Here is a 26,218-nt window from a genome sequence, read left to right on the forward strand (position 1 = left end):
CACTGATCCACCATGCTGGAAAGGCGCTAACCCATCTTTGTTTACTATTATACCTGATCAACAGACATTCCTAGGGACATTGGGGTGTGCACGTTAAAGATCCCACGATTGACAAAGGGTCTTTCCTGGCAAAATTGTATAGGCATAGATAAAAATGTCCACCAAATACCCGTTTGACTTGGAATAATAGGCCGTGAAAGGTGAATGTTCGCCTAATAGGCTTGAAGTTTGCTGGTCGATGTGAATGTGTTATATATTGTGTGTAAAAAATGTCTGTTTGTCTGTCTGTCTGTAAAAAATTCCATTTCAAACGGCAGAAATTAATACGTAAAGCGCGGAGAGCACAGTTGTGGTTCGCACTATATAAGCTCCCCATAATAAATAAATAAAGAAATAGGGACGGTGGCCCCAACTACAGAAGTTTTGATCTTTCCAAGCACAGCTGGCCCAGCCTCTTCTGATTCTTATCTGGAAAAGGGTCAATGACTCTTGGTGTTTTTTCTTTCCTTTGATTAAAAAAAAAAGTTGCTGTGTCAAAAGTACCATCAGAAGGAAAGCCAAGGGCAATTATACTCAAAAAAATATTCAATACAACTTTTTTTTTGAAGTTCTGTCATGGAAGTACGCATGGTTTGGTCAAAAGCCACTTCTGAATGGCTGTGCCTCAATTTGTCTTCAATCTGAGCAGTACCACAGTGACTGTTATTGTTTAAAGTTCATCGCCATGAGCTTTTCTGCTCGCAATATTTGAAACAGGCAAAGAAACTAAGAGGGAGGTCTGAATAAATCACTACCTCCAAAATCTGATTTGTGAGCTGTACAAAGCATTCCCTGAGGGTATTTCCCTGAGGGTATGAATTCATGAGTATTGCTGGGAGTAGCAGGATGCCAATCAAAGGTTGGTCGAATAAAAAAAAAATGTAAAGGAACACACACGTTTATCAGAATACACATAAATTTATACAAATACATGTATTGCAATGTAAAATTCACAAAACATTTTTGATTAAAACATAAGATAATAAATTATGCACAAACTAAACAGATAAGAATTAAGATCGCAAAGGCATCAACCTATTTCAACAGTAACAGACTGACCAATTTTCTTTGTTCTTTCTGAAAAGGATAGCAGTCCAAACCATTTCCGTGGACACTCTCCAAAAGCAACACATGATTAACGATACAGTTCTGTTCTAATACTTAACAATGCCAATGGCTATTCAACTCTTTACTTAGACAGAACTTGCCTGTACGCTTTCTAACTATGTACAGAACACAAACTCTGCCTCACTTTTGGGAGTTTTGTAACAAAGCCAAGCCAAATACAAACAGCTCACTTGAAATTGAATGATGTAACGCAATTTTTAAATATTACAACCCCCCCTTAAAAAAATCACTTTCCAGGTCAAACTATGTGCCTTTACCTGTTTTCTAGACAGAAGTTGAACTCTGAAGCACTGTTTACACATTGTTATTGTTTCTTTCATCTTTGATCACATGTTTACCTGAACATAATATGAACCGCTTAGTTCACAGCGGAAACTCCCTTGTTAATGTTAGTATGTTACAACACTCGTGAGCAATAAAATGATTCATAAAATGAGGTGAGAATTTCTTTGCTCCTTTAGAAAGTGCAGCCAATCCTGAGGTGACTACTGCTTGCTAGGTCAAGTAATTAAATCGAAAATTTTAATAATAAATTTTCATTTGATTAATTTATTTACCCAATTCACATAATTATAGCAATTTACTTCAGTTTAGTGCTAGAACGCTGAAAACTACGCTCCACCCTGGTAGGGGGGAAGTAACCCTAAAAATAGAACAGCCTTGACGGTCACATGACAACGCCAGGTCAAGGTTACCTCCCAACATGCATTGCGCACGCGTGCTCTCGCCGCCATGTTTTATTAATTCGCTCGAAGCGCCCTTTTATTTTTAGGGGATCTAAAGCGGGGTAGGCGGGAGGGACTTTAGTATGTGAATTGGGTAAGTATATTAATCAAATGAAAATTTATTATTAAAATTTTCGATTAAATTACATATCTTATCCCAATTCACATATATAGCAGATTGCTAATTAAGGTGGTGGGGTGCTCACCTATGAGCTAGGCAACAATTGCTCTGCTGCTACCATCGCTGGTAGCGCCTTAGTACCGTCCTGTCGCGCACTGGAAATGTCGCGCAGGTAATGGTTGATGAAAACATCCTCCGATCTCCAGTAGGCAGAATAATCAGATAATCTTCCTGATCTTAGCACAGCTAAGGAGGATGCCCAGGATCTTGTCTCGTGCGTACTTGCCGACGTTAGAGGGAGAACTGACTGAGCTGCTAACCCAGATAAGTGATTAGCTACCGGCATAGAACGCGGGGAGACAGAACTGACCTGATTCTCCGTGCACCATTTAACCCATGCTGTCCAATGTGAAGCGTACACTGAGCTCGTAGAAGTCCTGTGCGCTTTTTGAACCACAACCAGAGTCCCGTCCGAGGCGCCCGACCGACGAAGGGATCTTCTCACAGTCTCCATGCGTGAAGGAGCAGGGACTGTGGGTTCTCGTGCTGAATGCCGGTGCGTGGTTGCAGTAATTCTCCCTTTTCCAGGTTTAGAGGAATGGGAGGACCTTCTGCTAGGCGGAGGAGATCCGGAAACCAATGCTGACTCGACCACACTGGAGCGACTAGAATCAGAGATGGTCGTTCCAACTCTGCTTTCCTCAGCACTTTTCCGAGAAGTTGGAATGGTGGGAAAGCATAAGCTGTGAGTCCTGTCCAGTTGACTTCCAGTGCATTCACTTTCCAGGCTTCCAGGTCCGGAAACGGGGATATGAACACTGGTAGCCTCCTTGAGAACCGGGTTGCGAAAAGATCGACCATGGGTTTGTCCACCTGCACCCAAAGCCGCTGGAGAGCGTGGTGGGTGATTGTCCACTCCGTGTGGAGTACTTTCGAGGATCGACTGAGCGAATCTGCCAAAACGTTCAGTTTTCCCGGCAGATATTTTGCTGATAACATGATCTGATGCTGGTGACACCACTTCAGAATTTGGCATGCTTTGAGTGAAAGCGTGAGAGAGCAGGAACCGCCCTGTTTGTTTATGTAGGCTGCGACAGTTGTATTGTCTGTATGAAAACGAACATGTTTGCCTGCCACCAGCGATAGAAAGCTTTGGAGACCGTGGGCTACAGCCTCTAACTCGAGCACATTGATGTGAGAGGGCTTGACCTGTTGTCCACATGCCTGAGGCTGTGCGATGAGCAAGATGAGCACCCCAGCCTGATAGTGATAAGGAAGCGTCTGTGAACAACTCCTCCTCTGGGGGAGGGGGAGTGATGAGAACTCCCTGTGAGATCCATGGTTTTAGCCACTGCTCTGTGGTCTGCTGAAACCAGCTTTCTAACTGAACCGAGACCTGCCATCCCTGGGAGGAGGGGTTCCAAATTGAACTCAAAGCTGTCTGAAAAGGCCTCTTGTGCACTCTCCCCAAAGGGACAAGTGTGGCCATGGATTCCATTTGACCAAGCACTGAAGCCAGCGCCTTGACCGGAGCTTGCTTCTGTGAAGCTAAAGATCTCAAAAGATTTTGCAGTTTGTCTATCCTCCTCTGTGAGGGGTGGACTGACCAATCTACCGCATCGAACCTCATCCCCAGGTACGTGAAGGTCTGGGATGGCGTAAGTTTCGATTTGGTTTGGTTTACCGAGAAACCCAACTCGTCGGCTTGACACAGAACAAGCCGAGTATGGGCGCTGCACGCTTCTTGATCCTGATGAAGGATAAGCCAGTCGTCGAGGTAAGCTCTGAGACGTACGCCCTGCTGCCTGACTAGAGCGCACAGCTGGCGTACCACCATCGTGAAAATCCAAGGGGCGAGAGATAGGCCGAAGGGAAGGGCCCTGAACTGGAACATTTTCTCTCCCCACCGAAATCTCAACCATTTCCGGTCTGATGGGTGAATGAGGATATGAAAATATGCGTCTGTCAGGTCGATCGATGTCACCCAGTCCCCCGGCCTGAGTGCGTCTCTGACTGACGCTGGTGTCTCCATTGTAAACTTGATTTGTCTCAGAAATCTGTTCAGAGGAGACAAGTCTAAAACTGGGCGCCAGCCCCCTGAAGCCTTCGGTACCACGAAAATTCTCCCATAGAAACCTGGGGAGTTGTGATCCGTTACTTCTTCTATCGCCTCCTTCTTTATCAGAGACAAGACTTCTGTCTGTATCGCCATTTTTGCTTCCAGTTTGACAGGAAATTTGAACAACGGAGGAACTCTGGTTAAGGGAGCCTTTCCCTCCTTCCAGAGTAGTCTGAACCCCGAACGCACTATACCCACTATCCACTGACTGTTTACCTTTAGTAACCAAAAAGCAAGGGACCGTGACAGGCCGCCTGCCACCAAAGGCGTGGTGGTTGCATGGGCTAGCGGTTCGGGGTCGCATCGTTGGGGGTGTGCTTTGCGTCCCGACCCCCTTGAATTGCCGAAAGACGGCTTCTTCTTAGGGTAAGGTGCGCCTCTTCCCTGTCCTCGTGAAGAAGAGCTGGCTTGTGCTGACCTGCCCCTATTTGCCGAAGAGGCGGAAGGTTTAGGCGGTCCGTAGCTCTTGCTCTGAGGCTTAGTAAAGCCGTGTTGCGCTATCTTGGCTATAGCCAAATCCCGATCGTCCCTGGTTTGCTTGTGAAGTGCGTCGAGAGACTGCTGCCCCAACAAGGCACCCTCTGTGAACGGGAATAACTTGAGAGCCTCAAGCGTGGCTTTGTCTTGGATCCTGAACCCGAGAGAAACGTTGACCTGCGCGTGTGCACCGCGTATGCATAAAGATGCGCAGAAAGACGCATTTGTTCGGCTGAAACTTTGGCCAAAGTAGCGAGCAGCGTCGTCACATCCTTTTCGCTTGCGTCTTGTCGAAACTCAAACGGTTCCAAGGACGTAGCGATAGAACGGGAGAGGGACCCGAGTAGCGTTTCCGAAAGAGAAGCTAACTCTAGGTTGTATCTCCCTGTTTCTTCCAATGCTACGAGAGCGGACTCTGTATAAGGAACAGCTCTGTCCTTACTGTAGCCATCCTCCCTGAGAGTCGCTAATTCCGGTGTCACCGGAAGTGGCGCTCGTGGTAGAGAAAAAGTGTCTAAGAGATTGCGTGGCACAGAGTTCAAATAGAACTTACGGGCAGCAGCTTGCCCGACAAAAGGGGTTGGCTGTGCGGAAGCTCGCCACGGCTGTGCTAACTCTGGTGCCGGATTGTGCGCTGATAGCAGAGGCACTGAGTCCAAGGCACATATTCCGACCGGGAATTCTTAGCCAGAATCTTAGACATCTCATATGCCACTGAGGGAGATTCACAAAACTTAAAAGTTTGTTTTTCTCCCTGTGTTGAGCGAAAATCTCTGACAGCAGAAGGTGGTGGTGCAGACAAGCTTGTTGCTGACACCACTCCTTCCTCAAAGTATCTTGAAGCTACCTGTGCTGCCAAAGCTACTGCATGGGAAGGCTTGTCTGGTAGCCGGAAATTGGGATCTTCATCAGAAAAAGAAGCCCCGTATTCCAAATCTCCTTCCGGCACGGAAGTGCCTACCGGAAAATCACCTCCATAATGACTGACATAGTCATAGGAAGTGTCATCCGGAAGAGAGGTACCGCGTGAGGCATGCCCTCTACTCGTATCCTCTCTGGAGAGAACTTCCTGTCCCCTGGGCGGAAGTGTGGAGAGCTGTGCTAGGGATGCTTTCGTCGAGCAAACCGGCACCTGCTTGTCTCCTGTTGTAAGCGCAGGCCCCTGCAAGTCGTGATGCGAGCGAGTCTCCAGCCTTACAACAACTTCCTGCCTCCTGGGCGGAAGGGAAGAACGCTGTGCTAGAGATGCTTTAATGCAAATTGGCATTCGCGTGTCTTCCGTCAAGAGTACAGGCCCCTGCAAGTTGTGATGCGAGCAGATCTCCTGTCTCCCAACAACTTCGCGCACCCGTGGCGGAAGTTTGGACCGCTGAACCGATGTTGCAGCCGTATAGCAAACCGGAACTTGCGTGTCCTCCGATCTGCCGAGCGCAATTCTGACGAAAACATGCACCTCATTTGATCGCTAAACGTTGCAAACATTGCTGACAAATCTTCCTTCTCCAATGCTATGCTAGCCTTAACCGGCGCTGACTTGCTTTCTTGCTTCAACGCCGGATTGTCAATTTCTACCGTGAAAGTATTCTGAGAAACTGGCTCGAACACAGTAACTGTAGGTTTAGAACCCTTGGGCTTCTTAGCCGCTTTCTTAGACGGAGACTCAGTAGTGGCTACCTGTCTAGAGCTGGGTTTCTTCTTCGCACTGTCAGCCATACTGGCGTTAGTCTTGCAGACGAAAGTAAACAAAGACTAACTCGTGGCCAACGAAACAACTACAACGAAAGAAAATGGAAAAATCTCACCCAATCTCAGCTAGAAAGCTAAGATACAGACGTGACCAGGGTGTAGTCTGCCAAAAAAGCAGTGGGCTAAAGAATAGCCCGAGCGTAATCCAAAACACGTCCTTAGACGCTGTCGCTGAAGAGTAGAATGAATAAAACATGGCGGCGAGAGCACGCATGCGCAATGCATGTTGGGAGGTAACCTTGACCTGGCGTTGTCATGTGACCGTCAAGGCTGTTCTATTTTTAGGGTTACTTCCCCCCTACCAGGGTGGAGCGTAGTTTTCAGCGTTCTAGCACTAAACTGAAGTAAATTGCTATATGGGTCATTCTCAGAAATGGTGGTCCAGTGAGAGTGAGTAGGGGTGACACATTTGAAATCATGAAAAAGTAAATTTAATTTATTTCTACCACGACTTTTTTCATCTGAATCTATTCCTGAGACATTAAAGCATTGTTGTATGTCAATAAAAATGGTTTCTATACGTTGGTGTTGTTTTTGTGTGCTTTTCAATTGCGAAGTTCGGCCGTTTCCGGATCGCCGAAGCGTTACACGACTTTCGTGATCAACAATATGTTCAGTCTCATGGCTAAATGCAAACATGCAAACACCAACAAATTACTGCAATCGACAGTCAGGAGTTCAGTCTTGGACGTAGCAACACATCTTTGCAAAAACTCACGCTGAATTTGAAGTTACGGGCTTCGAACAAAATATTATGAATGTCGTAACGCATCGTATCCGGACTCGACGCGCGAACATCGGACAGCAATGTGCTCCATGACTTTGCCACATCACGGCTATTTTTAGCTCTTTGGCGCACAGGAAGTTCGAACAAGAAAATAGTCCTTTGAATCACAGCCAAATATTCACAGAAAACACCAGAATCATATCATTTGCTGAAACTCATGGCGTCGTTTCCCGACCTACGTTACGACTGAAGATGGTTTTTACTTAATTGTCGAGCCTGCAAAGCTTTGTCACAAACTTACACACCGCGGATGGCGACAATGTAGTGTCGGAAGGATATCGAGTGCAAACAGTCTCTCAAAGCGCGAAGTTTAGCGGAACAAAGCAGCCAAGAAGTTTTCGTATCCTCTGATCGTCGATGTTCGACAATCATCAAGTACTTAAAATGGGTAATCTGAACGCAACAGGAACTTTCAACAAATACAGCAAACTCTGACGAATTGTGTTTTGTGTAGTTATTTTGGGTCAGACGGGTTTTGCCGGCAGGAAAGGCCAAACAGTGCAGATTCATGTCTGTCGCACAGGAACCGAAAGTGGTTCAAGCATTTCGTTTCTGTGTTGCGACATTCACCTTAGTCAGTTCCAAATGTCATTTTTTTACCAATATTAGTTGAAGTCCTTACCTTTCATAACTAGAATGTGTTGGGTAGAACACAAAAATACTGCAGAACTGATAAAAAATGCACAAAGGATTGAAGGCTTAGGTGGTTTAAAGTTGGAATTTGGTTTCCATGTTACAACATTCATCACGTAAATACAACACTTTAAAACGTCTCTTATTCAGCAACCAATTACTCTTTTTGTCTAATTTTTGCATTATTATGTATAGCAAACAATAGACTTCATAGTAAAAACAATTATTTTGTATTTCTTGACACTTTATTTTTTACTTTGTATGTAACACTTTTTATCCTACATACGTGAGAGAGACACCCGTGAGATAATAATCGTTCAAATCACACGTGTGTATATCATGTAAATGAGGTCATGTCAAGCAAGTCTGGCAGGGACCTGTTTTTCCGCTGCTTATGATGCCAAAGTCACCGAGACAAACGTCATTATAGAAACACAAATTGCACTCGCTAATTACCCTCGATGAATCTTTAGAACTAACACGTCACGCCACACTTTCAGAGTGACGTTTCTTTGCTTTGACGTAATAGATTGCACGAGACTTTAGAAGAGATCGTGGTTCCAAAACAAGCATCTTCAATTTAGCTGCCTCGTCTGCAAGACATTTTCAGTAAAATACACGTAAGTACAGTATGTAGGATAAACAGAATACTACATGGCTTGCTGTGTCGTACCAGATTTACACTCGTTGCTTTTTCAAATAGTGAACAGCTCGCTTTCGCTCGCAGTTCAATATTTAAAAAAACAACTCGTGTAAATCTGGTACGACACAGCAAGCCATGTAGTATTCTCTATGGACCACCATTTCTGAGAATGACCCATATATGAATTGGGATAAGATATGTAATTTGATAACCATTTACCCAACTAATGTCCACTTCTGTGCTAACAACAAAATACACCTAAAGAGTCGGGTCATTCACAGATATTTTACCAGTAACTTGTCAGGTTTTCCATTCAAATTTGTTCTGGTAGTATCAAATATCTTGCGTGGAAAAGCTTTTCTGCTCTTTCCCCTGGCCTGTGTACACTCAGACACTGTAGCCTATGTGTATTCCGGGCAATTGTTAAACCCTCTCCGGCCCCACCCAAGACTTCCCCCTCCAACCGTTCATGAAAAGCTCCTAAGGGGACTCATGCACCTGACCCATTATTATGTAGTTCATAAAGGGGTTTAACTGTACCTCCAGTCATCTTCTCCTTGAAAGAAGACAACTCTATAGTTTGCAGTCAGAAACACAAACACACGCATGCACACACACCACCCTTCTGTCATCATCTGACTGAAGGCGTATCAAAACACACTGACACTGTATGTAAGATGCTTTCCGATACAGCAGAAATACAACCAAAGAAACAAAAGAAGAAAAAGTTGGCCAGTCTGGCATATCAAAATGTTTAAGATGTTATCCAATACAGCCGTTCTGGCAGCAGAAACACAACCAAAGAAACAGAAGAAGAAAAACTTGGCAAATCTTCTGATTATGGAATGTCAGCATTGCACACCAGAGTGCAGGCTGTTGCTTGACAACTCTGTAGTTTGTAAATTGTAGTCAGAAAGAAACACAAAAGAAGAAACAGAAGAAGAAAAAGTTGGCAAATCGTCCGATGACGGAATGTCAGCATTGCACACCAGAGTGCAAGCTCTTGGCACACACTGATGGTGGCGTGAGGGCCAGAGAACTGTGGCACCACATCCGCTCACACCATGCACCCTGCAAACCACTAACCTACCTACACACATGGAATGACTCCCCTCTTCCACAATGCTTTTGGGGGGTGTGCAGTGCATGACTAACACCTGTTCCAAACAAAACAGGTACTGTGGTGGCCATGCTGTATGCAAAATTGGCAACAAAAAGCAGGGTTTTTCTCCACTGTGCAGCAATTTTAAGCCTGTGCCATTGTAACTTACTGTAAGTTTTTAAACAGCACTTTCATTGCGTTTAGGAACATAGAAGTGTTACTGAAATCAATTTGGAGGCTTTGCAATTTGCAACCAGAAGTTATCAGTGCTCTTAATTTCAATACTTATCAAAACTGTGAGTCTTAACTTCAAGATAGATAGATAGATAATTTATTGCCAAGTGTACAATACATGAATGAACATAAAAAATACACGAGGAAAGCAGCTTGCTGTGTGATAAAAACAAAAATAAATAGCATTCATACATCACTGGCGCATAGCATCATACATACATGGGTAAGACAATTTGGTATCACAGTAACTAATACATACACTATACAGACATGGTGAGAACTATGAAACTCTAAGAGCTATCGGAACCCCTAGGACCCCCCCACCACTCCCCCCCCCTCTCCAACCCCTGTTCCCGCACTGGTAACATACATCCCTCCCCCCCCCCCCTCCCCTCCCCCCGCCGTCCCACAATAAAAGTACGCAGAATAAGATAGGATCCCCCCCCCCCCCCCCCACTATCAACTACTGTAAGAACTGAACATGTTCCATACTGATAAAATGTACCTCTAAAACAGCACATAATAATAAACTCTTCCAACACATCACAGTGGTTAAAGAACGACTAAAACTACTAAAACATACTAGATGTGTATTCCGGTAATATAACCAGCTGCTAAAACATAGTCTGGCTTCATCGCGTCACAGTGGTGTCACCATACTAAAACCCACTCTATAGATCACAGTATGTAATGTCAGCTACTAAAAGCATAAGTAACTAGTAAGTGAGACTGTTGCCACTGAAAGTGCTAACACTAACTGCTGTGATGGACCCTCCAGAACAGCAGGGATAAAGTAAGAAAGTACAATGTATACAACAAGCTTGTTCAAACTCTGATTAGCTGTAAATCATAATAACCTTTATCATGCAGACATGATTTATCTAAAAAAAACTACCTATTTCTTTGTCCTGGCTCACACTGCTTTCAATACGTTTTCTGGGTTGTAAAAGCTACAAAGACATGACCTAACAATCAGTGGATAGCAATTAAAGGGGACGGGGGAGGAGAGGGCTACATTGTTCGAATAGCAATATCGAAGGCTGCTTTCCCAGTGACAATCCTTGAACATGAAAGAGCTTATTCAACTGGTGCGTTTCAAAAGGAATATTTTTTTGCATTGCCAATGAACCAGCTGTTGACAGAGAACGAGAAAAGCATAGCCCTGGGCACAATGAAGGCATTTGTTTTTGAAGCCTTAGCTCCATGTGTCACCTTCAGCACAGAAAAAGGCAGAATATGAAAGAAGGGATGGGTTAAATTGGAGGAAGAAGGGGGTACAGAGAGAGAGAGAGAGAGAGAGAGAGAGAGAGAGAGACAGAGAGACAGAGAGACAGAGAGAGAGAGAGAGAGAGAGCTAGAGAGAGAGAGAGAGAGAGAGAGAGAGAGAGAGAGAGAGAGAGAGAGAGAGAGAGAGAGAGAGATTCTTGTTACTTGGAAAATGGTGATGGCTTTCTTAGAATGAAATGTAAAACAGGATTTCTGTTGTTCTTATCATCTAAACCATGTCTAGAAACCCCCCCACCTGCTTAAAAAAAAAAGGAATCATAAAAAGCCTCCTGTAAAAGTCATTGTAGCCAATGAAAAGGGAAGAAAGAAAAGAGAAACATGCACACACACATTGATTGTTGTACAAGATTTTGTGCAACAATGGAAATTGTAAAGTACTTGTCCCTCAAGGTCAGGTCACAGTCACACCCCAAAAATACTATGCTGACTACAGTTGATAAAATACATCCACATGCCACGAAAAGCAAACATTTCCATTACGTAAGGATAGTGAAAAAATACTGGGTGACTGACTTGACAAAGTTCTGTGTATTGGCACTATTGCACTTCACAATCAAAACTATGTAAGAATAAGCTGAAGTCAGGGGAAGTATGACATTAAAAACTGCACAGTACTCAGTAGGGATGGGGCAGGTCGGGGGGTGGCGTGTGGTTGGGTGGCGGTGGCAGTACAGCCAAAGAGCTTGCACTGGGCAGCGAATAGCAGTGTGACCTAGTTACGAGTCTCATGCAGACAGACAATGTGCTGGCATCTTGCAGTCACATGGTGCAACAATAGTGCTTGAGGGTCAATGTCAATGACGCAAGACAGCGCTCCAACTCTCACTCACGCTCTCAAAACCCTCTCCAAAGACAATACACTGAAAACCCATACTCTGTGACTACGTGAGCTGCAGCAGCAGCACTTGCATATATCACTGAAACAAGCCTTGACACTCTGAAAGTGAAACACACTTGGACTGGAGATGGATGATGTTTTTTCACAACAAAACTGTGGAAAAGACATTCCAATTTCCTTTGAGACTTCTCAGATTTTTAGCTCTGCCTTTCACTTCACACTGAAAGTGATACATGTACTCCTATCTAAATCACAGAAAATAACAGGTACATGTGCACAAACCACAGGAACGTAAAATGCACAGAAAAAAAAAGAAGAAAAAACGCACACAGAAACAAACCTGTTCTTTCAATCTGACAGCCGCCTTGCAGTACAGTGTGTCTGGCTCATTGTAATTCATGCAGTTCTTGACAATCCTCTCAAAGTCTTTGTTAAAATCGTCAAGAGAGCGATACTCGTGACCCTCCACCTTGGCTTTCATGGTAGAGAAATCCATGGGATGGTCAACATACTCCAGGTAGTCTGGCACCTGTCAAAAGAAAGAAAACAAAATATCATCAAAATGACAAATCTTTATCTATTTAAGTAACAATTACAACCATGATGATTTTAACAAAGCAACAAAGTAATGAAACTAAGCTCATAACATGACCACTATAGTAACAATGGCATGACTTTTAACAGGAAACACTCTGGCTCTCTAACCAAAACTGCCGAACACAATGCAGTTGCCCTTTCTTGAGTTGATTACTTCGGACAAGTGACTTGACTTCCAGGCAACAAAAGATCACTTTATAACTTCACAATTTAATCGTACTGAGGGGGCCTTTTACTGACTTTACATGAAATGACAAATGTAAGTTTATGTTTTAAATTTCACATAATTATCTTTGTTTGAAGTCTGAGAAGTAGAGCTGTACTGTAATTCGCTGTGGGCGCAGTAACCTAATCAATGGAAGACAAAGTCTGTTGATATAAATAATCTCAGCATGCTACTACTAGGATATCTCAAAATTATTTTGCATGATTCTGTATATATTGTGTGCCTGTGAAGTGAAGAATGTATATTATGAGCCTGTGACAAAAGGTCGTTCGGTATACCCTTGTGCATTTGCAAAGAAAATAAAATGCTTTCACAAAAGCTTTACTATTTTTGTGTTCGTTTGTTGTTAAACAAAGAGAATACATTTATATATTTTTTTTTTAAATAACATCCAGATTCACAGACATCAACATGTTGTCATATGTATCTCTCATGGGTATATTCAAAACAACTTGTTTTGAATATACCCATATATATATAATTCTCTTTGTTTCCCTCCTGAGAACGTGTCCGGTGTGTTCACCTACTTTGTTGATTAAAAAAAAAAAAAAATCCAAAATCATAAGCACTAATTTTTAGCAAGTAACCACACAACTGAGGTTTGAAAAATACACCACAGTCAACATTATGGTTAAGCTGTTGTAAATTCGGATGATTTTGACCCAAAAGAATCAGTCAGTCGGTTGTGACTCACGTATGTCCCACCGATGTGTTTCCCATTTATCTTTTTTTGTTTTCACCTGATCGCTTCCTGGACAAGTTTAAACATGTTTTCCTTTATAAACAACAGTGATAACGATAAAACTACATGGGTCATTCTCAGAAATGGTGGTCCAAAGTGTTACATACAAGGTAAAAAATGAAGTGTCAAGAAATACAAAATAATTGTTTTTACTATGAAGTCTATTGTTTGCTATACATAATAATGCAAAAATTAGACAAAAAGAGTAATTGGTTGCTGAATAAGAGACGTTTTAAAGTGTTGTATTTACGTGATGAATGTTGTAACATGGAAACCAAATTCCAACTTTAAACCACCTAAGCCTTCAATCCTTTGTGCATTTTTTATCAGTTCTGCAGTATTTTTGTGTTCTACCCAACACATTCTAGTTATGAAAGGTAAGGACTTCAACTAATATTGGTAAAAAAAATGACATTTGGAACTGACTAAGGTGAATGTCGCAACACAGAAACGAAATGCTTGAACCACTTTCGGTTCCTGTGCGACAGACATGAATCTGCACTGTTTGGCCTTTCCTGCCGGCAAAACCCGTCTGACCCAAAATAACTACACAAAACACAATTCGTCAGAGTTTGCTGTATTTGTTGAAAGTTCCTGTTGCGTTCAGACTACCCATTTTAAGTACTTGATGAATGTCGAACATCGACAATCAGAGGATACGAAAACTTCTTGGCTGCTTTGTTCCGCTAAACTTCGCGCTTTGAGTGACTGTTTGCACTCGATATCCTTCCGACACTACATTGTCGCTATCCGCGGTGTGTAAGTTTGTGACAAAGCTTTGCAGGCTCGACAATTAAGTAACAAGAAGGGCAAAGCCCACACGACTCACATGCTGAACAGACCTTGATCTTTCTTTCAGAATAATTTTACAATAAAACTGAGAAAAACAATACTTCAAAATATATACATTTCAACTTTGAAGGACCCTCTGACCTTGACCTTGAAGTGAGGTCAAGTTGCCAAACATGTTTCTGAAGATCTAATGTATTTCCCTCACACATATGTAGTTTTGGAAGAGTTATTTTCAATAGTTCAAGGTCAAGGTCACATCAAAATATATACATTTCAACTTTGAAGGACCCTGTGACCTTGACCTTGAAGTGAGGTCAAGTTGCCAAACATGTTTCTGAAGATCTTGTAACCATACACCATCAGGCCACAATTGGTGTTGATAGACTTAATAGTGTCGAAGAAATATACAATGTTAAAGGTTTCACAGACGGACGGGGGGGACGGACGCCCGGACGCCCGGAAGGACAGGCGGATGATGTCGGTGAGTATATAGACTCACTTTTGTAAGTATAATGTATTTCCCTCACACATATGTAGATTTGGAAGAGTTACCTTCCATAGTTCAAGGTCACTTCAAACTATGTATACAATCCAACTTTAAAGGACCCTTGCGACCTTGACCTTGAAGCAAGGTCAACCAAACTGGTGTCCAAAGATAGGGCTTACATTGCCCTGTATAGCATACATAGCTAAGGTTGCCATTCTCGATAACTTCAGAAAAAAATGCGAAAATGTGAAAAATGGTCGTTTTTAAGACAACAATTACGGCCCCTGTGACCTTGAACTTGAAGTGAGGTCAAGTTGCCGCACATGTTTTTTGAGATCTTGTAACCATACACCATCAGGCCACATCAGGTGTTGATAGACTTAATAGTGTCCAAGAAATATCCAACGTTAAAGTTTTCCGGACGGACGGCGGGACGGACGACTCGGGTGAGTACATAGACTCACTTTTGCTTCGCATGTGAGTCAAAAACTATCTTCAGTCGTAACGTAGGTCGGGAAACGACGCCATGAGTTTCAGCAAATGATATGATTCTGGTGTTTTCTGTGAATATTTGGCTGTGATTCAAAGGACTATTTTCTTGTTCGAACTTCCTGTGCGCCAAAGAGCTAAAAATAGCCGTGATGTGGCAAAGTCATGGAGCACATTGCTGTCCGATGTTCGCGCGTCGAGTCCGGATACGATGCGTTACAACATTCATAATTTTTTGTTCGAAGCCCGTAACTTCAAATTCAGCGTGAGTTTTTGCAAAGATGTGTTGCTACGCCCAAGACTGAACTCCTGACTGTCGATTGCAGTAATTTGTTGGTGTTTGCATGTTTGCATTTAGCCATGAGACTGAACATATTGTTGATCACTAAAGTCGTGTAACGCTTCGGCGATCCGGAAACGGCCGAACTTCGCAATTGAAAAGCACACAAAAACAACACCAACGTATAGAAACCATTTTTATTGACATACAACAATGCTTTAATGTCTCAGGAATAGATTCAGATGAAAAAAGTCGTGGTAGAAATAATTTTAATTTACTTTTTCATGATTTCAAATGTGTCACCCCTACTCACTCTCACTGGACCACCATTTCTGAGAATGACCCATATATATGAAAATTCAGACCCATCCCCAGTTTTTTCTTTCTCACCTCTTCCAAGGATACAGGTTCAGCGAAGATGCCCTCTGTGTCTTTTTCCATCAGCTGCTCCAAGGTCTGACGCAACATTATGGCAAAAGGCTGTAGCTGAAGCTCCAAACATAGCTGGTGGAGGCGCAACTGAAATTTAATCAATGCAAATGACATTAATTTAAGCACAAAAATTACACTATGAACTTATAAATATGATACACGTGCATATCATAAGGAAGATAGATTCCGTGGCCTTGAAGCTTGGATCAGACTCACAGTGTGACTGTGAGCCTCATTCCAAAAAAAAGTTAGTATTAAAGAAGAGCACTACAGACAAGCTAGAGCTGGCCATTCATTGCAGATGCCCTATCAAAAGTATCATAAAGGGTGAAGTCAGAAGATTAAGGAACAGAGTGGATTTCAACTTTCTGTTCATCACCTCTAGAAATTAAAGTTTTAAACCCTCATTTAATTTAAAGACTTCCTTAGTTATAACAGCACTCAACAAGAACATCACTGATCAGTATCAAGCTAAGTTCTTACACACTACTGCTGAGTGTAACAACAAAACAAACAAGAAAACTTAATAGGTCACAACAAAGAAAGAAGGCTAATGCTTGAATTACTTTTTCACGTTTGATCTTTTCTCTCTTTCTGATCAGTTCCACCAACAGTCTTGCTTTCTCCAGATCTTGTCGTAGCCGCTGCCAGTACTTGAGTTGTTCTCTCAGGGCGTTGCTTTGCTTGTCATTCTTTAGCTGTGATGTAGGAGGAGACAAAGACTAATAAACAACAATTAGAATTGGTCGGAGACATTCTAAAGCTATTCCAATTGCCATCGCTTGACAGAAATTGCACACAAAAAAAACCAATTAAAAAACTGACTGTGTAATACTAATACTAGACAGCTATGGAGCTAAATATTTCCTGATCCAAAATGGTAGCATTTTGTAATGTAACCTGTCTACACAAACGTTTAAGCGCCTAAATTCATTTTAAGTTTTCAAATGAAATTTGCTATGTCTACGCAGTAATGTTCTATGTATAGCGCATGGATTTTAGTGTACAATTTATTATACTGAAAACATCCTCATGATCCAGAAAGTATGCAGCATGACTGTGACTGCACACCCTAGCATCAGGAATATTGACATCAAATATGTAGAGGAACTCAATTTGTTTGAAAACATTGAATTTGAGGAATCTTATAACAAAACTGTCCTATCATGTCAGATTTACAATGAAAAATTAAAGTAGTCAAAGTAAAACTTACTCGTTCTCTATTTCTGTTCATGTGATTTGACTGCAGCCGCCTTAACAACGGCACACCAAACCTGGACTGCCTTTTCAGCGTCCAGTAACTCAACAATCTCTTCAGAAACTGATCTTTTTTGGCAATGGACACCAGTGAAGAAATTTTGCTCAATCTGCAAGGAGACATGGTAAAAAAAAGAAAAAAGGAAATGAGTTCTGAGTGAACTGGAACAGTTGCTTCAATAAACTAGAAATGAAAATATCACTTAATCACTACATTTAGCATGTATTGATGTAGTACTTACTTCTAGTAACATCGCAACAATCATGGACAAAGTTACATACGATTATAATACATATCACTATCAGATCCCCAGAGAGGACTTGGAGAGGACAGCACGTTCGCCTTGCAGTTCGGACTGCGCCTGTTTTAGTGTTGGGGAGATCAGGACACCTCAAGTAAAGGGGGTCAGTTCTGACAGGATACTGCTCAGCACAGAATACATTAATACTAATAGTCAGCTTTCCAGTAACCTGATCTATACCAATACCATTACCAGACTAGTCTTCTGGTACTAATAAAAAAATTAGTACTAAAGGGCAGTGACCTCCACTACCTGCTCTAAAAGTGAGTCTGAAAGTAAAAATAAAAGTGTCATTCCCATCCAAGGCCTCGGCCCAACTGACAAATTCCCATCCAAGGCCTCGGCCCAACTGACAAATTCCCATCCAAGGCCTCGGCCCAACTGACCTTTTGTCATCCGAGGCTAGGAACAACACTGATTCAATTGAAAAAAAAAAATGTTTAAGATTTTTTGTTGTTGCTAATGCTATTGCACATAAATTTGCACGATATTAAGTTATTAACACACTACACAGACACACATGTATAGAAGAGATGATTAGGGAAGTTACATGTTAATAAAAACCTTGCATAAACAGCATATCACTATCAGACACAGGTAAAATATCTTGTAACGGTAACAATGCCAACTCCTATTTGGGCCAAAGTCAAAAGGTGCCTCTGGTCATGTGACATTTTTAAAAGGCTAATAAATTAAAGATTTTTTTAATATTTTAACTAAAGCTCTCAATAATATTGTACTAAAGTGTTTGCAGATGATATTGCCAAAGTTTCAGAACACAAAGTTGATAGTAAGTATTTTTTTTTATGAATTTCTTACCCTAATTTCCCCCTATTTTTTGCCGTTTCTAAAGCCTCGTTTTTGGGTGTCATTAGAAATGCAAAATTAAACAGTGTAACCTTGTTTTTTCTTAAATAAAGAATAGATGGGCCGGTTCAGTAAAGTTCATTCTTTTATTTGAATTGGTCTTCAATATGAAAAAAACAATCAACATTGAGAATTTGAAGGTTAAACAAGTCGCGTAAGGCGAAAATACAATATTTAGTCAAGTAGCTGTCGAACTCACAGAATGAAACTGAACGCAACGCAACGCAGCAAGACCGTATACTCGTAGCATCGTCACTCCACCGCCCGTGGCAAAGGCAGTGCCCGTGGAATTGACAAGAAGAGCGGGATATTCGTTGCGCTGAGAAGGATAGCACGCTTTTCTGTACCTCTCTTCGTTTTAACTTTCTGAGCGTGTTTTTAATCCAAACATATCATATCTATATGTTTTTGGAATCAGGAACCGACAAGGAATAAGATGAAAGTGTTTTTAAATTGATTTCGAAAAAAAAATTTTGATAATAATTTTTATATATATATTTAATTTTCAGAGCTTGTTTTTAATCCGAATATAACATATTTATATGTTTTTGGAATCAGCAAATGATGGAGAATAAGATAAACGTAAATTTGGATCGTTTTATAAATTTTTATTTTTTTTTACAATTTTCCGATTTTTTTTTAATGACCAAAGTCATTAATTAATTTTTAAGCCACCAAGCTGAAATGCAATACCGAACCCCAGGCTTCGTCGAAGATTACTTGACCAAAATTTGAACCAATTTGGTTGAAAAATGAGGGCGTGACAGTGCCGCCTCAACTTTCACGAAAAGCCGGATATGACGTCATCAAAGACATTTATCAAAAAAATGAAAAAAACGTTCGGGGATTTCATACCCAGGAACTCTCATGTCAAATTTCATAAAGATCGGTCCAGTAGTTTAGTCTGAATCGCTCTACACACACACACACACACACACACACACGCACACACATACACCATACCCTCGTTTCGATTCCCCCTCGATGTTAAAATATTTAGTCAAAACTTGACTAAATATAAAAACTACAGTCTCCTGTGACATGTTCTGTCACACTAAATTCCTCTTTCTTTGCTTTTTTGCATAAAGAAAATGAAAAGAAAGAGCCATCGTTTTGGGGTCAACAAAACGTTATCAATGTAGGCTACATATTAAAAGTTCAAAAAATAGCATGGTACCAAAATTAAAACGAGTTTTGACACGTTGCAAAAAATCTGTCACAAACGTCACGAGAGACAGCACGCGATTTTCGGCACCTTACTTTCGATCTCGATTAACGGCAGCTGCTTTTACGACATCCGCAAAGTGGTCTGAGCGACATACGAGTTTCTGGCACATTCGAACGCATGGCGTCCTTGCGACCGGATAAGTTTTCTGAATCCGTCACACGCTTTTTTACACGTCACAGGGAACAACGCGGGGTCCAAAAATAACGAGAGACATGAAAGAACATCTTTCGAAGAAAAACTGAGTGCTTATTCTTCTTTGTAATGTTATGTTAACAAAGTTTTACGGAACAGGAAGCACACAAATAACTTTCGATTTTACAGGATTAATCAATTTAATGTCAATAAAAATGTTTCTCGTAACATGTGACGGAAAACTAATCTCTTCCGTCACACTGACTTGTCACAAGACACTGGAAAAGTGTTATTTTTCATGCAAAAATTTACTTCAGGATTTTCTTGTCTCTTTACACAAGTTAAATAAATGTTAGAAAACAAATGCTACATGGTTTGTCTGAAAAGTCTTTAAAAAAATCTAAACAACGAAGTGACTGTGGTAAGATGAACAAAGTTAAAAAATGTGTGTGTGTGTGTGTGTATGTGTGCGTGTACGTGCGTACGTTTCCCCCCCCCTCCCCCCCCCCTCCTTTTTTTTTTTTAATTTTTTAATTTTTTTTTTATTTATTTATTTTTTTCTCCCCTCTTTCCCCCCCCCCCCCCCCCTTTTATTAATGTGTATCACTTTTAGTCTAGTATGCCTGTGCCCATGACATCATCCAACCACTTCTCTCCCCTTTCATTCATTTCCGTTCCTAGAGTTCCTTCCCTTTTTTGCGTGTTTCCCCTCCATTTTCTTTCAAACCTTGTTCGTTCCGTGTTGCGTCTGCTTTTTGTTGTCTTTTGTGTTCTTGTTTTTCCTGATGAAGCTTCCATAAGCGAAAATTCGTACCGTCTTGTCCCGTTCTTGTATTGGTGAGTACAGTATTCCTTTGTTTTTTAACTTTGAAAAGTCTTTGTTGTTTTGTCTAGGAAGATTTGCAGAAAATCCAAAAATCTGTTTCTAGTGACGTGACATTTTCATGATGGCCATTCTTGAAAGATATTATATTTGAACATTTCTTTTGACCATAATTCAAAAGAGTGTGTTGGATTTTGTACAAAAAGATATATTTCCATCTTGAAATTGGCATTTAAGGTAACAAAAAACAGCACTGAAGATGGTGTATGTCACGAGAAACAGATTTCAGAGCAGGACACAAAACACAAATTTATTCAGTTGGTTGAAAAATTGCAGGGTTAGTTTTAAAAAACATTAAAAGTACATTAATTAATACTAAAATAATAGTGTCAAAAATGCAAAAAAGAAAGTATAAAACATAAAATGAAAATATAGTGTTCCATTTGGCACCCTTTGACTTTGGCCCGTTTAATAATTGTATGCTGTCGACCCTTTAATGTTTTTTTCCGCACACCAAAAACAAACAACAACATCAAAACCATGAAGAGAAACTTTGTACTTTGCCAAGATGGTATAAACCTAATGTTCGGGAAACCCTTAACAAGAGACATTGCATCAATACATCATTACATACGTGTGATCTCTAGGTTCAGTCTTGTAATGGAAATAATCAGCACAGGCTCTTGGATCCTGTCCCCTTAACAATCTATGGACAAGTAGGATGACACTGACATTCTGTGATGCCTGGAAAAAGTTAAGTTCTTTTGGTGGGAGTTTTACTTAAAAAAAACACCACCTATCTGCTATCTCTGAAGCTTAAACCTGTGACTGTGCAACTCGCCAAAATTTAAACAAAAACAAAACAAAAAACAATTGGTAAACCGTAATACAGGAGGGGTATGTTGACTGGTCACTGATGCAACAATTTTACAGATTTTCTCTATAATCATTAAATGGCACAAGACACACGCTTTTGATACATCACTATTCTGGGGCCTATGCTCTTGATTTTTCCCCTATCATTTTCAGCATCAAGGGGTTCAGTGACCCATGGTATCCCCAAATCTGCAGCACTGGATAGTGGACAGGTTTCACTACTTTTCTCTTCAGTCGCTAGATGTACCATTCAACAGTTAGATTGAACTCATTCATTGCCATAACAGCTTTAGAAACTCCAGTTGTACCAAGAAAATATAGTAAAATACATTACTGCAGTACCTGCGACGTGAGGCCCCTCTGATGAGAGGACACCTCCCATGAAAGGACACTTTTGGCTGTCCCTTTGCTTACTATCTTAACCAAAATGTACCTGTCATGACAGGCCACCTGCAAAGTAGGAACAATTTTGTCTGGTCCCAAGGACATGTCCTTTCATCACAGACTACCACTGTACTAAAAACTAAGAACTGCTTATTTCATGCCCTTCGTACTTTTAGTTTTACATAATACAGGAAATGTAAATGACAAAACAGAGCAAGACAGCCCGAACATGCTCGCACTCACTCCGTGTACACTGAAAAAGACACAAAATCATTCAAGGCTTAAAGTTCAAAAACTAATAAAAACAGTTCCTACCTTTGCAGAGGTATGATGGGTATGGACACAACAGGAACCGCATTCCTCTTCTCGGCTAAAATTTTTCTAGCCTTCCGCATCTTCATCCTGGACTTGGCTTTGGCCTCCTTGGCCGAAATACTGTTGTTGGGACTACTATCATCATCTGCCATCATGGGTGTCCATTCACTGTTGGGGGGCATGTGAACATCACAAAATGCCGTTTTTCTCACACCACTCAATACTCCATTTGGTCCTGGTTCTTTGACAGCTTCAATCTTCATGAAAAGCCCCGCCTGCTGCGCACATGTCACATGAAACGCTGTGTAGCAGTTGGTCTTATGACACTGAATGCACGCTCCCGATCCCCTCTGCTTGCAGATGTAGCAAGTCAACTTCTTGCGGGCAGGCGGAATGCGTTCAAAACTGTCAATGGGTTCCAAAAAAACAGTGTTTGCGAAACCCACCTCAGGGACCCAAAGAGCGCACACAACATGCGCCCAGCGTCCATCGTCTGTCTGCTTGAATGCACCACCCTTATTGGGGCAGAGAGCACAGTCAACAGCACGTGATGGGGACTGCAGGCAGCGACGACACAGCCACTGTCCTTCAGGGATGTAGGGAACACCATAGCACTCCTGGTGCACAGCAAGATTGCACATATCACAGAACAGAATCACGTTGCTGTTCTGACACTCTCCGTCCATGCAGATGGAGCATACTGCATCTTCGTCAATTGATGGCCCATGGTCTTTCCCTGCTGTCTGGCTCTGGAAGAAGGCTTCTTTCTCAAAGCGGTCCATGAGCGTCTCAAAAGCCTCTTGAGAGATGGTGGAGATGCCATCCCCGCCGCGCTTATCATTTACCAGTTCCAGCCATGCATGATCCTGAAAGAAAGAACATTCAGATAAGATAAAAGATGCTACTTGCATGGTGACATTTGAACCATACAAAGCACTAAACCAATAAAGCCTTCAGGAACAGTTATTGTAATGAAAATGGAAGAAAGGAGAAAAAGCTAAAAGATGCAGATTATGGGCACTCTAACTCAAATGCTCAGCCTCCCTTCCTTCCAGCACAATGTATTATCGCCAGTGCCAGCTCTGCTTTAATTTTCAAACACTTTAACACGCTTTTGAGCAGCACTAATCCCAGAACAAGAAACTCATATTAGAGACAAAAAAACCTAGTGACACTAACAGCACAACCGCATAACTTTCAAGTTGATTTTGTGCAAATGCTTCTCCTTGAAACCCGTCAGACGCAAACCAAACAATATTTCCAATGAGTGCCTTTTTTTCTCCATCAATCTGCTTATTTAGCTTTCTGTGAATTAAGAAGAAAACAAAGAGAGAAAGTTGAAAAGGTTCTGGGAACAGCTCACTTCGTTATAAACACAACGGTCATTCCGAAATTAAATCAGTAACTCACCTCTTCATCCATATCATATTCAACTTCCTCATCCAGTTCATCCGCTGATTTTTCAATGTAGCGGTAATATGACAATGGTCTGTTTGGCGTGTGCTTAGGTTTGATGTATTCATCCAAAACTTTGACCTGTGCTTCAGGGAGTTTGGCAGGCTGGTTCGTAGGTACTGCAACATTCTCCTTTCTGGACTTTCCGTTGTCCCCACCTTTTGCTGCTTTCTGGGGACTTTTGTCGGCCTTTTCTTCTTTTTCAGTGTTGTCCTGGTTGTCGATTTCATCCTGGGAAATAATCTCCAAGGGCTCATAGATGTCAATGCGATGCATGCGGCCCTCAAGGCTGATTTCTACAATACGCTGAGACTCAGCATAAGATAGCGTTTCCCTTGCATGGGAGCGGAAAAAATCTGGCGGAGATGGGGACCTCTGTTCTCGTCGGGGGTGCCACTTGCTGGCTGACTTCTTTTTGTTAGGTTTGCTTCCAGACCGTGGAGTCTGTGCTGGAGAATCTGGATTGTCATGATCAAAGTTGAACATGTGATACTGAATCCCAGAATAAGTTTTGTACACCTTCCCACAATTTTGAATGGGACACTCATAAGGCGGCTTGGTCGCACGCAGGTTCTGGATAAACGTCTTGACATCAAAATCATACACCATGGTGCTGAATGAGCTTTTCACTCATGTACTAAAACAGGGAGTCTGTCATTGGCACCTGCAACAAAAACAACACAATGTAAATAAGAACTCAACTTTGGACATCACTGGCACAATGTACACACACAAATCTTGTTTGCATCAACTGAGTGTATAATAATGAATATTATATCAAATTGCATTGTGATTCCCTGACTGAATCAACCCCTAGCCCCCAAACTTCCCATGATAGTTTCTAAACCCCTTTCTGTCAAACTCAAACTATTGAGGTCTAACGAATGACGTCTCACAACGTGCGTGGTCGTCCTTGGCGGTCAAGAAAGCCGCCGCGATCATTGCGCAGACGACACTTCTAGACCGCCAATATTTTTTGTGCACATCACGTGCTCCACATAAATCGGCCGGAAACGAAGCTATTGGGAAACCTGGATACGAACTTGTATTGTTGTAATAAAACAACATCGCTGATAGTAGCATAAGCAAGCCTTCCCCATGCTATCAAACTGAATGAGAAAAAAGCGACTGAGAGAGACTCACAAACAAACAAACAGTGAGTGCGCGTGAGGCCAATGAAACAATGTGACAACAACATTTTATTTTCCATTCAATTATTCAATATGATAAAGAAGCCAAGAAGAAGCTTATCCAAAAGGATTTTATTTTATTTCACGTGGTTGTAAGACCTTAGCTTTGTATGCTTGTATTGTATAAGAAGGGGATAATTAGGGAATCCAATGGAAACACAGAATGAGACTTCATCAGTTCATGGTCCCAACTGGTGAAAAGTAAACGTAAACAAACGGGCATGCAGCTCACGAAACTGACTGAGCAACACGCCACTGCAATGACCTATCATTTTGCGGTAACAGCGAAACACACTATCAAAAAGCGTCCCATAGAGGGTCCATCCAATCGCACCCCTACTCACATAGCAGCTAAGATCTCACTACAACACACAGAAAATACTAGGACCGAGAAAAACAGGCTGAAACGTGCAGGATACACACAAACAGGAAGTGATGGACTCCATTAAAATATGCAACATGGCGTCTGTCGGCAGACACTTCCGAGCCTAAAAGTTCGCATTAATTGCCATTTGGTAGCTCATCCTCGCTCAATATTGCAAAAATATCCTGTAAACATTATCAAAAAATAACCGCGCATACTGATAAAACCCATGCCGTCTACTTAAACCTGATGCACTTCAAACAAAGGGCTATCAAACAAGTGCGTGGCTTCGCTTTTCAACACATGAACAACTTGCCAAGGCCGCACACAGAGACAAAGACCGAATGTGTGGCTCTTTCGCGGCAAAAACCAGCGGTTACATTACCTTGAAGGTATAGCTGTAATGACGTATTTGCCGATCATAAATTCGTTAATCCTCCGTTAACTTTCATTATGCAGGAACAACAAAATAATCAACAAACATTTGCGAAGTCTGCAGAAGAACACATCGCGGCGTCCTCTTAGAAATGACGCACGGCGCATGCGTCACTTGTTGTGCTGTACCGATTATTTCCGGGCGGGAAAGCGCTCGCTGTCGTCTGCTACATGTGGTTACTGTTCAACTCCAATGTAAATTTTACTTTTAGGGAGTAAGTCTTTGAGTATTACTTTAATTCAGTAAGTCAATTTGGTCTTCACTTAGTTGTTTGTGCTTTTGTAATTCATGATCTTTGCTATGGACCAATAAGTAGGACGGTCCGGTTCAATGATTCTGATCGACCACAGTGATACCCGGCCGTCGGCCCCGCCGGGGCAGCACTCACACTCAAATGTCAGCTTCATTCTGATGCGTCTTCTGTTTCCAAGCTGCCCCTTTCAAATTGAGCCGGGTCACAGTGGTCAGTTTAACAAAATCGGTTGCGAACCGGCTAAACTGACTCAGTGGCAGGCCAATCAGTGCATGCAGTCCGATGAAGAGGGGGGGAGGGAGGGGAGGGGGGGGGGGGGAGGAGGGAGGAAGGGAGTGGAGCTGCAGAGACATAGTAGTCATAGAGAGAACAAGCACCAGATGAATGAGCAAAATTCGTATATTTTTCGCAG

The 26,218-nt window shown here is 41.9% G+C and overlaps 1 protein-coding gene across 4 annotated transcripts in view; it reads right to left on the reverse strand.

Annotated features, from left to right (window-relative positions):
- The window catches only part of LOC138964339 (peregrin-like), a 61,801-nt gene extending 36,158 nt beyond the window's left edge, over positions 1 to 25,643 (reverse strand). For all 4 annotated transcript variants that reach the window (XM_070336259.1, XM_070336258.1, XM_070336261.1 and 1 more), the window contains exons 1-7: positions 25,503 to 25,643; positions 23,519 to 24,227; positions 22,109 to 22,974; positions 17,138 to 17,291; positions 16,491 to 16,622; positions 15,883 to 16,011; positions 12,220 to 12,408 (exon numbers count right to left, since the gene is read on the reverse strand). In XM_070336259.1, the coding sequence (XP_070192360.1) occupies positions 12,220 to 12,408; positions 15,883 to 16,011; positions 16,491 to 16,622; positions 17,138 to 17,291; positions 22,109 to 22,974; positions 23,519 to 24,172 (2,124 nt within the window). In that variant the 5' untranslated portion in view covers positions 24,173 to 24,227; positions 25,503 to 25,643. The remainder of the gene's footprint in view (positions 1 to 12,219; positions 12,409 to 15,882; positions 16,012 to 16,490; positions 16,623 to 17,137; positions 17,292 to 22,108; positions 22,975 to 23,518; positions 24,228 to 25,502) is intronic.
- Between the last annotated feature and the right edge of the window lie 575 nt (positions 25,644 to 26,218).

This window comes from Littorina saxatilis, linkage group LG4, assembly GCF_037325665.1.
Source record: "Littorina saxatilis isolate snail1 linkage group LG4, US_GU_Lsax_2.0, whole genome shotgun sequence".
Lineage (NCBI taxonomy): Eukaryota > Metazoa > Mollusca > Gastropoda > Littorinimorpha > Littorinidae > Littorina > Littorina saxatilis.